This window comes from Ipomoea nil, unplaced genomic scaffold (genome assembly GCF_001879475.1).
Source record: "Ipomoea nil cultivar Tokyo-kokei standard unplaced genomic scaffold, Asagao_1.1 scaffold2826, whole genome shotgun sequence".
Classification (NCBI taxonomy): domain Eukaryota; kingdom Viridiplantae; phylum Streptophyta; class Magnoliopsida; order Solanales; family Convolvulaceae; genus Ipomoea; species Ipomoea nil.
This window is the reverse complement of record NW_017619254.1, coordinates 656701-671817: the sequence shown is the minus strand read 5'-3', so window position 1 is coordinate 671817 and position 15117 is coordinate 656701. Positions and strand designations below refer to the sequence as shown.

Below are 15117 nucleotides of genomic sequence, written 5' to 3'. Positions count from 1 at the left end.
AAGTAAATATATAACATATGTATGTATTGTGAGTTTTTGTGTCTCGTGTTATGAGATTTTGTATCTAAAATAAATTAAAATTTGTGATGAAACATGAAAAACGAGATATTAGAGAATCTGTTAAAGCTTAAATATCAAAACGACGTCGTTTGAATTCAGGTTCTACCATACTATATGGACCATGGTCCACAATATAAATTGCCTTCCTTCAAGTATAGAAATTTATATTTTATTGGAGCACAACAAATATAAAGTGGGTTACAATTTTTATAACAAGCTCAATAAAATGAAGAAAAAAATTAACATGCTAATAAAGTGCTTCTTTAATCCAAAAGATAAAAATCCGATTGTTATTTGTATACTGAAGATACATTATGTGATAATATATATAAAATAATGTATTTTCAGTACTCAAATTTTATTTATTTATTTATTAGTGCACGATATTATTGTTGGTCCATGGGACAGGCAATTAACTTATTTATTTATTAGTGCACGATATTATTGTTGGTCCATGGGACAGGCAATTAACTTGGAATGACTCTTCATAAAGCGTGTAAAGAATTTAATGTCTATATGGACTTCTTACAGTTGTCACTTCGGTGCGAAGAGTCGAAGGCACTGTCGAACACTCAAACTTGATGGAAAAGTATTCATGATATATACTTTGGCTTGAATTGTTATAAAAGGGTTTTAAATAAATTTAATTCTTATAATTTTATACATTAAAAAATGTTGGATCTCTAAAATAAAAGCAAAGTGAATATATTTGTTATTTTTGGAAAGTTTAGTGTGGGGTTAAACATATATACACTACTTTATTATTTTTAAATACAATGTTTTTACTTTGAATAAGCACCAATAACGACATATATAGGCCTTAGGTAAACTAACTTTAACTTGTTCATGTATCAGCTTATAGTTAATAAACAAATCCCAAAAAATCAAACCTACAAATTTATGCTTATTAAATAATTGTTCGACCAAGATTGAGGTGCTCCATTATAACTACAATTCTACACATATGGCCTGATTCAATATTTTCAAAATTTTAAATTTCTTAAAAATCTACATTTTAATTCCAATTTTCCAGATTATAGATTTTGACTACTCCTACTCGCAGGCTGCTGGAACTCTGCAACTATCATTGTGAATATATGAATGCAAATCCATCAATTTTATGTAAAAGTAAAAAAATAAAGAAAATAAAATTGAATTTTGATGGGACTGTGGAGTGGTGATATATAGGAGGAAGAAAAGAAATGAACAATTACACATTCGATCTCTCACCAAAAAAAAAAAAAAAAAAAAAAGGTTATTACATGCAGGCAGATGCCAGATAGTAATGGAAGAAAAGAAACCTAGGTAGGCTAGGCTGTTAATTTAAGGCCAGACGAGATCAACAGAAATCCTGGGCAGTTCCTCTTGGAGTTCCTCTGCTGCCTTGTTGTTATGGGCATTGAATCCTCTGGAAGAATTGTTGTTGTACCCATAGGACTGAGAATTCTTGGCAACCATTGCAGCGCAAGATTTGACACCCGAAGAAGAAGAAGAAGAAAGCAAAGTGTCTATGGTTTCATGTTTGAGAAGCTCAGATATCAAGAGAACAAGAGAGGCCATCCGAATAATGTTTCCAAAGATTTCGATTTTCGCAAGTTAGAATGAAATTAGATTGTGCAAAGAATGCAGGCAGGATTTGTAGACAGATAAAGTAGTTGGGGTCTTAAAAGGTGGCAGTAGCCCACAGTATATTTATGTTTTCTCTCTCCTTTACGAGGTGTAATAAATTATGTTTGGTTGCTGGTTTGGCAAAATACGGGAAGGAGTGTTATATTTAATGGTTTAGGTAAGAAAACTTGGGGCAAGAGAGGATTTATTATAGTGTAACGTCGTTTTCGTGCGGTGTGCGCTTTGGTTTCTACTGTGTAGTCCATTGTTTTATTTGGGCGGTTGAGAAAATAAGGCTCTGCCGCTTCACTTCTTACTCATCTCAGTCACCGCCACCTCCCAAACCATTTGCTCTACGCAATCTCTTCTATCCTATATTATTATGGATATGAATATACACAAAATCAACAATTTTACTTGTTTAATCGTGGGTATTAGTAATTTTAATTAATAATGAAGAAAATCTACAATCACTAATTAAGAAGTTACAATATAATTAAATAAATTTTACTTTAAAACTCTAATCAGCAAAGAATCACAACGAAAAAAATTAGAAGTTACATATAACTAACCCAGTTCATACTAATCAATTTGACTAAAGTTATCCACATTATTGAAAGACTATATTGATTGTTAGAGTAAGTATAATTTTTTTTTATTGGGATGGAGTTCTATTTTGTTTAAAATAAAAATAAAAAATTCCAATCTAAAGGCGGCCCAAGGATCAAGAAACAACAGCTGGTAGACTACAGGTAGAAGACAATTCAACCACCGATGGCGCAGTCACTCTTCCTAACAGCCACCAGCTTGTCCAAAAACACACATCATACATGTTCTGTCCATAAACTCCGTGTAGAAATCAACATCAAGGGGCAAAATTTTTAAAAAAGTCATACCTAAATTTCACTCTGTCCATGGACCAGGTTGAGAAATTTTGGGTGAGGTGGAAGAAAGAGAAAGGGTTAAGATGTTCTACAAAAATGGAGATTTTATAGAGATAGTGAGTCCTACTGTGGGAGTGAGGCGCAACTCTAGCGCCCAGGCTGGTATGGTAAAGCAGCTTAAACGTCCTTTTAAAAACTTAAACTTTGAAAACACCCCAACCAACTTGGTCAATTACAAGTTACTCTCAGTGAAATTCTTGGTTTGAACCGAACCGATCAACTATGCGCAACCAAGTTTACCCAGTACAGATCCTTAAAAAAAAACCTTAAACTTTTACCATTAATTTTATATTTAAAAATAATAACAGACAACTGGTGGGTCTCTGAAAACAAAAAGCCTCAACCAAGTTTTTTTTCTCCCCTCAAAGTAAAAGATGTGGATATACTACACAAGCAGTCTGCTAGCAATTTGGCCAACAAGTTGTAATCAGCAGCTTAGTTTGCTTCATAATTTATGTGATCAGCTGACTCGCAACCTGCACAACAAGAACAGATTTGATACAAGCACAAACTGATTTGCAGCAATGAGATAGATAAGCGGAAGCAAAAAGAGAACTCAAATTGCTCATATGCTTTCTGTAGTTCTGTTGCATGAGATTGAGGCATCTTAACAATAACTGGGGATCACACAATTGTAGGTTCAAACCAAAGCTCTAATGATTCAAGCCTCACTAAAATAGGCTTTTTTGTTTAATGCCAAAAAAGGATGCAATGTTATTTTACTCAATAGAGGCAACCACTCGTATCCCATCAGATAACTACAAATACAAGGCCATTTAACTACAATATGACTCACCAACTGATACTGAATAATAGTATAATACTAATTCAACAAATAAACTGCCAATGAAAGAAGGAGAAAATGGTGTGCTACTATTTCCTTGAAACAACACTCAGACACACTAACCTTATTACAGGTTAATGTCATTTTGTAAGTCTTACTCAGTACTCAATTTCTTCCAGCAAAGCAAAAGAAAAATAATCAAAGGGAAACTAGGGGGCCGTTTACTAACTGGAAACTGTAAAATAGAAAACAGAAAACATGTTTACTAACACAGTTTCCATTTTGAAAACTGAAAATAATTTCTGGAAATTTCTGAAAAACTGAAACACACTTAAAAACTGTTTTCGAAATAGAAAACAGAATCATCTATCATCTATTTAGTTATATGTCACTATAACCACATTACTATGATTACATTCATTATCATCTTATTTTACTTATCACTATCTTCTATCTTTTCTACTTACTTTACTTATTTAAACATAATTTATTTGCTTACACTTTAAAGTTAGACATTATTTACATTATCAAAATTAAGAATTAAATTCTATATAATGTTTTAGATCTTGATTGAACTCAATAGATTATTAGTTCGAATATTTTTAATTATGTTATATCATAATACAAGTTTGGTCCAGATATCGGATATTGAAATCTCACATATATTAGAATTCAAAGTAAAAGTTATATATTCATATACATGTCATTCAAATGAATATATCCAAAAAAAAATATTAAATATTAGTTCAAAAAATATTAATATTATCTAAACTAAATTTTAAGTGAAAACTGAAAATTTAGAAAACAGAGAACAATTTTCTGTTAGTAAACAAGTTTTCTAAACAGAAAACAGAGAATGAAAATTGAAAAATTAGAAAACAGAAAACAGAAAACAGTTTTCTGTTAGTAAACGGACACTAGATTTTCTAACACTTCAATACTTATCCTTGTGAAGAATGAAAGCAAATGTTGGCAGCAAGTTTACACTCATATACAAAGCAAAATGACTTGCAGGGTTATATTAAACAAATATGTTTAGCAAACAAGACAATGAGCATATGCAATCAATAGAATGTCAGAGCTTTCATATGAAGATATGCACATGAGTTGACAGAAAGTATACAAACTCAAGAACAAGTTGCATAACATCTCTTAGAATAGGTGAGAAAGTTCAATTTTTTTTTCAAAGATATGCACATAAGATGAATCTAATAGCAAATTAGCAATTACGCAAACTCAAGAGCAAGTTGCTTATTATCCTTTAGAGGTGTCAGAAGGTTCAGTTCACAGTTAAAGGAGGATGGAGAATAGTAGTAAGAGAGCACTACATGACCATGGGCAAAAGGTTCTGGGCAGTCTCTTGCTTTGCCACCATTTCATTCTATACATTATTATGCATTGCCTTTGAATACTAAATTCCCAGTGGATCATAATGTTGATTATAAACAAAAGGTTCCTACATGCTACACAGTAATGTTTGCAACACTTAATTAGGTCTGAAGACTCTGGCAATAGCATTTGTAATCAGGTTGTGAGACTTGATATGCAGGAAAGCTGAACACTACCCTACACTCCAATTATCTGTTAGTGTTGGCAGCTAGAGAGACACAAGTTTTTTGTTCCACACGCCATACTTAGCACCTTTGATGTTCTTTAAAAAATAATCCTCAAAATTGATACAACTTCAAATTTGAGCATAACACAAGCAATTTAGCAATTTCAAATTTTCAATGTTCTTTCAAAAAGAGCTCAAAATTAAAACAATATATGGTACAAGGCATTATTGCTAAAATTGGCACAATTTGTAATAATAATTAACAATTTCAATATTAGGCATAACTTGCTCTCAAAATTCATAATCGTCTCATTCTTGTGCAATTTTGAAATTAAAGAGAACACCTTGCAAAGGAAAGCAACAACAGCCAGAAATAAACGTTAGTATAGTGCCCAAATCATTACCCTTAAGCCGCTACAGTGCTGGCCTCCTTGTCCTCTGCATCATTAGTTGTCTCGTTTGCTTCACCACCTTCCGCATCCTCTTCAGGTGGCTGAACCTGCTCCTCCTCTGGCAATGGCTCCTCCATATAGTCATTCTCAAACGCATCTGGAGGAACCTCATAGATTCTTACTTGTGGCTTCATTGGGTCCTTAACAAGCACATATTTACCTTCACTCAATTTCATGCACAAGTCCACAATACTCTTAACAATGCCCCACATGTTAGATGTATTCAAATTGATTTGAGCTGCAAAATCTCTCGGCTTATACCCTACCACAACCAATATCACATGGTTAAAGTGATCCCTTGGATGAACCCTGGAAACATACCCCAACTTCATCATATCTGCACTAGACAACAGCGCTTGTGCAGTCCATTTCGCCAATTTATTTGCATTGTTCTTCAACTCAGTAGCTAACACCGCCCCCCTCTGAGTCTCCAACTTCTGTCTCCAGTCTATCCCTGAGTACTTCGAATCAAATTCATTCAGTGCATTCAGGGTCAAGAACGATCTCTGGTTGTTCACCTCAACCACACTATGCACCTCACACCGTGCCACTAAATGCACATCATCATCCAATTTCCACCTCCTGTACCTGTAGGCCACTGATGCCACCTCCTCCCCTTCGGCTGCAAAGGGGTTAGGCTCCTCAAAAGTGAGCTTATTCCCATCCCTTATCAGGACTTGCTGGGAGAAATTCTGGTTTATATAAGCAGCCTCCACGCTCAAGGAATAAGCTGAATTTATATCTTCCTTAACATCAGGTAAAGGCTCCTGAGAAGTCTCGTGCACAGAAAGCAAATCCAGCTGAGACCCATCACGCTTATCGAAGAATAGCTTATTCCCAACCCTCTGAACCACTATGTCCCATGAGTAAACCGACCTAGGAGCACACATTAAGGTCGACAAAATGGCATCAGTAGCAAAAACAGTAGCTTTATCCTCATTAGCCAAGCGGCGGATCACTGGATCGTCAGTGGTGGTGATTTTAAAGAAATTTCGATTCTTAAATCTCTCAAGACGGCGGTCACTCCTCGGAGTAATGCGGTCGAAAGATCGGTCGTAGAATTCGAGACCGCCGCAGATGAGTAAGTCTTCGGGTTCCGGAACAGAGAACGATAGCTTGGAGAAGGTGGAGAAGGGGATCTGGTCGAGCATATTCCACTCCGGTAGGATATCAACTGAGGACTTAAAGACTGCAGACTCGCGGCGTTGGCCAGCATTGGTGCCGGAGCGATTGAGGTTGTAAAGGCGGTCACGGCGAGCACGTTCCTTCTCTGCCTCGCGCTTGCGTGCCTCCACCTCCTCGTCTCGGCGCTGAGGGAGCTGAGAGCGCTGGTGGTGGGGGTTAAAACGCCACCTTGGGTTGAATCTGGGGCGGTTCTGGCCGTGGTGGTGGGACTTGGCGGTGGTGTCCACCAAGCGGAAGGATGAATCCTCGTCGCCGGCTAGAGTGGCGAACGAATCGTCACCGGAGAAGTCGAAGGCAGAGTCCGCCGGGTTAAGCTTGGCGTTGTGTCCAGGGCGGTTTGACAGTGTCCTAGACCAATCGGCGATTCGGCCCAGCCTGTCAGAGCGGGAAAAAGGAGCAAAAGGCACGTTCGACGGTTGGTTGGGAAGTGCGACGGAGCCGGTGGTCGCGTCGGGAGGACCCCAACCATCAGGGTTGAATGGCACCGCACCAATTTCAAATCCCACCATCTTCGACGCTCCGGTCCCTTCTTTGCGAGAGAGTAAAAGAAAGATGAAGAAACTAAAACCCTAGTCGAGGGGTGTATTGGGAACGATAACGATATACTCAGGTAGTTTTTTTTTTTTTTTTAAGAGTAAATAAGAATAATAGTAATCATTATTATAGTGGGAATAAAGATCCAAATTCACCACCTTATTAGGACTAGTATTAGACTCTATACTATATATATATTGGAGTCACATTATACATTATGACTCTCTATCTTAATATTCTTATGATTCCTCTAGTATATATTCTACACTTGTTAAATAATTCATTCAATATAGTTTTATACAATTCTCATCCACCTAATCTGAAGAAGAAAATAGATCACGGAATTAAAAAAAAAAAAAAAATATAATTAGACATTGAACACTTTTTTTTTTAAAGCAAACATTGAACATTCTAAATGTATGTAATTTTACGTAGCAGGTTATCACCCATTTTATCAAGTTGTATGCTTACGTAGATTGTGAGTTGACATTTTTAATAATTTTAAATAATAAACTTTAAAAATAAAAATAAAAACAAGAACGGGGTGGCCGCTGGCCACCCCCTTCCCCGCCCCCCTCCTCCTTTGTCTCCGGTTGGAGATGAAGCAGGAGGAGGGAAGGGGGTGGCCGGCGGTCACCCCGAAGTTTTTTTATTTTATTTTTTTTTATTTTTAATCTTTAAATTTTTTTAATTTTTTTTAAAGTTTATTATTAAAAATGTCAGTTCACCTTCAACGTAAGCAGACAACTCGATGAAATGGAGGTAACCTACTATCAACGTAAGCAGACAACTCTATGAAATGGAGGTAATCTACTATTAGATGAAATTGCATACATTTGAGGTGTTCAATTGTCTAATTACATTTTTTTTTTTGATAGTGTCTACGGGATTCCTTTGATAGTGTGTACGGGAAAATACTCACCAATAACGGTGAAAGTTATATAAACAACTTAGACAATTACATATCTAGAGGACACGCGAAGATCATATCGTGACACAATCATGTATACTCTCGCCCTCTATAAAAGGCTCATGCACCCCAAAGGGGATGTCGACCCTTTAAGAATCAAGAAGGCCAACTACCTGATCAACGATAAATATTAAACTAATTAAGGACAACTCAACTGAATTGGTCGAACAAATAAATTGATAGTTACAAAATTCTAAATTTACTATAAAAACTGTCTGCTAAATTTACTATAAAAACTGTCTGTTAACCTTGTTGGTTTGTGGACTATAACCCTTATGGCACCATCGTTCCTCAAGTTCATTATCATTCAGAATGAGTATTGCAAACTGTTATATACCCTTTATTACATCATATATCATCTACAAGACTACAACCTGCGCAAAATTTAGAAGTTGGCCGCCATGTCCAGTAGCAATCATAACACAGAAACACTATGGGCTACCAAATTAGGAACACCATATAATCTGGAGTTTATTTAAATCAAGCAACGCCTAGCCTAGCAGACATTTACAGTCATGCTCAAAATGAAACGACAACTGTTTTTGCATCTACCATCCAAAATTACAAGAACATTCACCTGTATGACCTAACATTCACAAACGACGCAAGCTAAGACACAACCAAATGCTAAGAGTCGAACCCTTTTGATTTCACGGGGGCCTGGAGAAACTACAGAAGCTATGGAAACTTCGGTTTAGGCATAGTCGAGGTGTTTGACTGTGTTGGGCCAAGTTTTTGGATCCTGTGGAGAAGGCGCCCCTTTTTGTGATCTTGAAATGTTGAATTTGGTACTAGATTGTCTAGAGTTCCGTTGTCTGCAAGTGAGGACTCGAACTGCTCTAACAACTTCACAATCTGTGGGAACTCGGGCCTCTTTTCAGGGTGCAAACACCAACATTGTTCGATCAAAGCTTTCATGGCGGGAGGGCAGTCCACAGGTACCGTTGGTCTCATATTCTGCAATCATAAAGATCATTCATTTTAGAGTTTTATCACGAGATAAAAACCATTGGTTAAACAGCATATTAAGAAAGACCAAGACTTATTCACAAGTCTTCTCGCACCTTTCAAAGAAATTATTCATTTGCCAGTTAAACATAATATGGTGTCCATTGAAACATCATTATCAACAAAGCTTCCCTCTTCCACACATTGAAAGGTAACCAAACGGGAAAATATTTTAAATAGCCAGGTTATATAACACATCACCATTGACCATAACTAATAACACTTGTGATGAAAAGAGCTTCGTCAATTTTCTTTATTGGCATCTAGAAATAATTCTTGTATTGTTATAATCATATGCCAACTTGCAAGTCAAGTCCACAGTCCGATTCCTCGGGCCATACCCACTTGGGTACGATGATGGGAGGTTTATTACCCTTGGAGTCTGCAAAGGGGCACTAGCATACACCTATTTCATTAGGCCTAGACACATGATGTCTTAATCTTAATAATAAGAAAGAATATAATTTGGATCATGGCTTATACTCACATTGCGGTTAGACATAACTGTATGGATACACGATGTTCATTAGGGGACAGGAATCGTATAAGAGAACAATAAGAAAAAAAAAAAGGAAAACATAGCGTTTGAAACTTACCTTGTTCACCACAGCGAAAGCAGCTTGCACGGGTGTCATGTCTTCATAGGGGATGGATCCGGTCACCAATTCCCATAAAATGAGTCCAAATCCGTACACATCAACCTTCCGACCATAGGGCTTGCGCTTGATCATCTCGGGAGCCATCCAACGATACGTACCAGGGTCATCCGCTAGAGGATCACAATATGCCTCTTCACAAGCTATACCAAAATCAGCAATTTTCAGGTGGAAATCCTCGTTGATAAGTATATTCTCCGGTTTGAGATCCCTATGGATAACGCCCTGTGAATGAATGTATTCCATCCCCCTTGCGATATCCAAAGCCATAACAACCAGTTTTTGTAAAGGGAGAGACTTGTGATCAAGCTTGTGAAGAAATGCTCTCAAACAACCCTCCGATAGATATTCAGTGATGATGCAAAAAACCGGCTGCTTTCTGCATGCACCTACAAACTGCATCAAAAGATATTTCCGAACCCAATTAGAAAGGACTTTGAGAACTAGAACGGGAAAAGTTTCAAACTTGGTAACATTCACTTGCAGAGAAGTGTATACAATTCTTATGAGATATATGAAAATATTAAGCAATAAGCAAAAAAATTGGCGTTTTACCTTTATAACATTTTGATGGTGGAGGCGGGATAATAGAGTAACTTCCCTGTTAAACTGGTTCTCCAACCTAAATCCAAGATTTCCATTTTCATCATCATCTGGCACTCTGATAATTTTCACTGCAACGGGTTCATCCTTGTATTTCCCATGGTAAAGTTGACTATGTGCTCCATGTGCAAATCTAAGCCCGAGAAAAAGCTCAGAAAGATCAATCATACAGTCATCCACCGAATCTACAGAGGTAACTCTTCCCCCACTGTGATCGAAATACTTTGTCCAAGCTGATTCCTTCCGTCCTTTTATTTTATCGTGGAACTTCACCAAAGGAAAATGGCGAAGTGGACTTGAAGTTAACGGAGAATTTGAACCCGATGATTTCAAAGAATTCACCTTTTTATCAAAGGAATCCTTGTGCAGGAACTTGCCAACAATTCCACTATCACGCTCCCTCCTCCGAGAGTGTGGAGTTGAAAACCTTTTCGAATTAGATCGAGCTTCCTTAAAGGTATCAGACAGTTTCATTTCTGGGAGGGGTGATGCTGCCCGCTGTTTGTTTGTAGACGGGTTGCGCTGAATATGTGCAACAGTTGGCCGAGTCATAGGATTAACAACGGTTGTCCCAGGTTTCGGTTTTGCGCCTAGATTTCTGCCTGGCTGGACAATGATAGGAAGGGAGGTCAACCTTGCTGCTTCTAACCTATGATAAACAGTGTGAGAGAATTTTGTTCTCCTAATCCAAGATACCTCTTCATCCATCTTTCCACCTACTAAAACACCAGGTAACTACCTCAATCTGTTTCAACTAAGAAGAAGGTTCAGATTCAACAATTCCCTTCAGAAGCCCAAGAAGGAAAAGATGTCTGTACTCCCATACACAAACATTCTCCAGACCCATCAAAGTTTAAGGATGAAGAAACATTCAACCTTTTGGCCTGCAAGAATCCTTCAAACTACACACTAAACCACCATAGACTTATTCTTGAATCACCAACTAAAGCAGAGAGCTCCTAAATCTATCCCTACTTGCCAAAAGATCAAAACTTTACTCTCAAACCAATCCATACCTACCAAGAACAACCTCCATGACCATAAAAGTGGGAGCTATAACTAACAATATGACCTCAAACAGCAGAAGCAAGAAGGCTCTCTTTCAGCTTCAAAGTCAAACACCACCACCACCTTCCTTTGAAGCCTGGAAAATCCCACACACCAAATCCAGAATGAATAAATTAAGTAACCACAAGGATTAAAATAAACAAAACACCCCAGAAATTAGAGAATAAAAGAATTGAAAATTCAAAAGCATGCTCCACTGGCTTGAAGATAAAGAAATATCAATCATGACAATCCCCATTAACCTACCAAGTACCAACGGAGCTAATCATTGCTGCGATGCACAATCACACAGAACAAGAAAGACCCATTTTCTTATTATTATTATAAAAATAAAAATAAGCACAGGGGATCTGGTTACAAATGCACTCACCGTAAGCATACATTTCCCCCTAATACTAAACTCCCTCGTTCTTCAAAAGATTCTCCGGGAAAACCCCCATCTTTGACGCGAATGCTCCCTTTCTTTTCTCTCTCTCTCTCTCTCCCCGTCATAAAAGCTCCAATCTTTAAAGAGGGGGCAAAGAAAAAACAAAAAAATCAGAGCCCCATTGATGGTTACAGACTTACAGTATTCTATTCACCTTACGACTCTACGTATGTGCGTGTTTATACAGACAAGTATACGTAAAGCAACTGTAGATGATTCCTGTGGACCCGGTATTGTTGCTAAGGTTTCTTTTGAGTTTTGAGCCCGAGGGAGGGGGGGGGGCGGTGGTGTTCAGTGGGCCCTACCGGAAAAGTCAAAGAAGAGATGGGAGGAGACTTGGGAGATGAGATGGCCAATCACAGGAATATGCTTTTTTTTTTGGGAGAAAGAAACAAATGTCGCTATCGGAAGAATTGAAGGTACGGGAATTAAAGGAGAAAGAAAACTGAGATTTTTTTTATAATAATAATAATAAGTACTCCGTATATTATTATTATTTATATTATTATATATAATAAAAACAGTATATGCTTAAATGGTACGGTGCGCACGGATACGGGTCATTAACGCCCTAACGGTTTTAACAAATGGCTTTATTTAACGGTTTTGGGTCGGGTAGTGGACCACTAAACCCGCATGTGGATCCAATAGAGTCTGAATCCAATCCGTTTCTCCCTAATTTTATAATTAATTCCAATTTTATTACAATTTCAACTGCTCCAGATTTGGTAAATTTTGAGACAAACTGAATTACCAATCGAATATTCAGACTTTAAAAATAAAATAACAAATATTACTATGTATATATACATATTTTCGAGTATATAATGTGTAATTATAATTTTTATCTATTTAAAGTTATTTTATTCTTTAAAATTGTTCTGTATATAGTACGAATAGTTACGCATCATCAGCACATTTCATCTTGGGCTTGGCTCCACCAAGCCGGACAACAAGGACTTTAGGACTGAGTCCTCAGCCATCGGAAAGTTGAGAAAAAGCCAAAATGGTCAAGCGTTTGAAAAGTATGCACATGTAATGATATAATACCAAAAAAAAAAAAAAAAAAAAAAAAAATCTGCCCAGAGATATTCGAATAGTTGAAGCATAATTTTTATATTAAAAAGTCAAAAGTTTCTCTCTGATTCTTATATGTGATTTATAGATTATTACACATAAGTTCGCGTGTCTTTAAATAATGGTTGCACATTTATCTCGTAATAACAAATAACAAAAAAATGACTCCTTACAATTTTAAAACTTTCACGGTTAGAGCATCTACATTAGAGGAGAAATGGAGGAGAATTTACTACTTTTGAGGCTAAAATACCATGGTGGCAGAGATAGAAGGGGTGGGAAGCATTTGCAAAGGTTGGGATATTACTCTGGCCAAGAAAAATGAATTAATGATGGAAGAGAGAGAACCAATAGAGAAATGACATGCTTATTATATATATTTTAAATCAGTTTTGATTTTTTTTCCTCCCCTCCCACATTATTCTCTTTCCTACTCACTCTTACATTCTCCCCCTAATATCCCCATCTGATAAGTATGCTCTTAGGTCGTCCCTAATAGGGGAATTTTGCACAGATTTTAAGAAAAAAAATGATGTGTTGGAGGAGAGAGGAGAGAGAGGAATGGGGTTGTTCTGTTATTTAGGGGATTTTGTCAGGGTTTTGGGGTTTTTTTTTTTCAATTTTTGAAAGTGAGTTAAAATTGTAGAGATGTAGAGAAAAAATAATGATGTGAAAGTAAGACTCACTTTTAAAAATAAGATAAACTTACAAGGATAAAGATAACCTTAATTACGAAAAAAGTATAAATTACAATTTGTGTATTTTTAATTTTTTTTTTAGGATAAAAATTTGTGTAAATTTTTTTTTAGGATAAAAATTTGTGTATTTTCATTTTCATTACTTTAATTGATTTATAGTAACTATGGTGAGAACTCAATGTATTATTAATTGGCATAATATGACTTACAAATTCATAAATATGGATCATGTGTACATATAACCTATAAAGTTGTAGAACGTGTTATGTGCATATTTATATCATATGTATCCTTTGAGGTGATGTGAATGTTATATAATAAAGTAGTTTTGAACAATGTTAATAACATATTGACAGGATAATTGGAAACGGCGTGGTACTCGATTCAGAGAATTAACTTAAGGAGACCAAGGGACACGTAACGACGGTAACACACTTGATTCCTGATTCAGAGAATCAACTCAAGGAGACCAAGGGACACGTAACGGCTCTGTTTGGCAAACCTAGCTAAAAAACTATAAGCTAGAAGCTGAAAGCTGAAAAGCTATAAGCTCGGAGCTGAAAACTGAAGAGCTGTTAAGCTAGTTGTTATGATTGAAAGTGTTTGGTAAAATTAGTTTGTTGATAAGCTAAATGTAAAAAGACTAAAAAGGACATCTACATGTAATTTAAACTAGTTTGTTTATATATTAAAATTTAACATTTTCTTTTAAAAAAATTAACATTTTAAAATAAAACTATTAGCATAATCATGATCTAGCATCTCATAATAAAGTAGTAATATTGTTGCAAATATAATAATAATAATAATAATAATAATAATAATAATAATAATAATAATAATTGCGGTGAAAGTTGCACATAAAGGAGAAGAGAAAAAAGTTTTAATTGGGAAGGGTAAATTATGTTATTTCTTTAAAATAATAAAGATAAAGATGGAAAAAAGTTAGGAAGCTAGGAGTTTATTTTGAAATGCTACTTAAGGTAGCGTTCCAAAATAAGCTCTTATTTTAAGCTAGGAGCTTATTTTGGGAACATTACCAAATAGAGCTTATAGCTTATTAGTAGCTTAAAATATGTTATAAGCTCCTAAATAAGCTATGTCAAACAAAGCCAACGACTACAACACACTTAAAAGGAGACAACAACATTTACTCCACACTTAAGAGGAGGCAACTGACACTTTACGCAGCACTTAATGTTGGCTCGCAATTATTGGAAGTCTGTTACACTTAACAAAGAAGTAGTTGCACCTGTAGCATAAATAGCGGACCGTGTAATAAATAGAGGTTGACTTTGATTCTTGTACTCCGCGCATAATAACACAACTCTATTTATTTCCTAATATATTTGGTAACCTTATTTAAGGACTTACCTCATCCACTAAATTTTAAAAGCATAGCAATGGAGACACTCGGGATTGAATTATTTGATTTTTTTTATATCATAATGTATTATAGATCTTTTATTAATTTTACTATAGAATCTC

The 15117-nt window shown here is 36.1% G+C and overlaps 2 protein-coding genes across 6 annotated transcripts; both read right to left on the bottom strand.

Annotated features, from left to right (window-relative positions):
- Positions 1-2865: 2865 nt before the first annotated feature.
- LOC109159250 (eukaryotic translation initiation factor 3 subunit D-like) lies at positions 2866-7203 on the bottom strand. The gene is made up of 2 exons (XM_019307347.1): positions 5356-7203; positions 2866-3088 (listed from the first exon to the last, which is right to left on the bottom strand). The coding sequence occupies exon 1, from the start codon at positions 7095-7097 to the stop codon at positions 5358-5360; it is 1740 nt and encodes a 579-aa protein (XP_019162892.1). The 5' UTR covers positions 7098-7203; the 3' UTR covers positions 2866-3088; positions 5356-5357.
- Positions 7204-8379: 1176 nt separating this feature from the next.
- Positions 8380-11958, bottom strand: LOC109159172 (serine/threonine-protein kinase HT1-like). 5 transcript variants are annotated; one of them, XR_002050521.1, is made up of 5 exons: positions 11798-11955; positions 10312-11503; positions 9697-10152; positions 8604-9049; positions 8380-8556 (listed from the first exon to the last, which is right to left on the bottom strand). XR_002050521.1 is itself a non-coding variant. In XM_019307229.1 (5 exons), the coding sequence occupies exons 3-5, from the start codon at positions 11065-11067 to the stop codon at positions 8771-8773; spliced, it is 1491 nt and encodes a 496-aa protein (XP_019162774.1). In that variant the 5' UTR covers positions 11068-11141; positions 11194-11503; positions 11798-11955; the 3' UTR covers positions 8380-8770. The 5 variants fall into 5 exon arrangements, 4 of the variants coding, with proteins under 4 accessions (XP_019162774.1, XP_019162773.1, XP_019162772.1 ...); XM_019307229.1 differs by having other exon boundaries at positions 8380-9049; positions 10312-11141; positions 11194-11503; XM_019307228.1 differs by having other exon boundaries at positions 8380-9049; positions 11674-11955.
- Positions 11959-15117: the final 3159 nt, after the last annotated feature.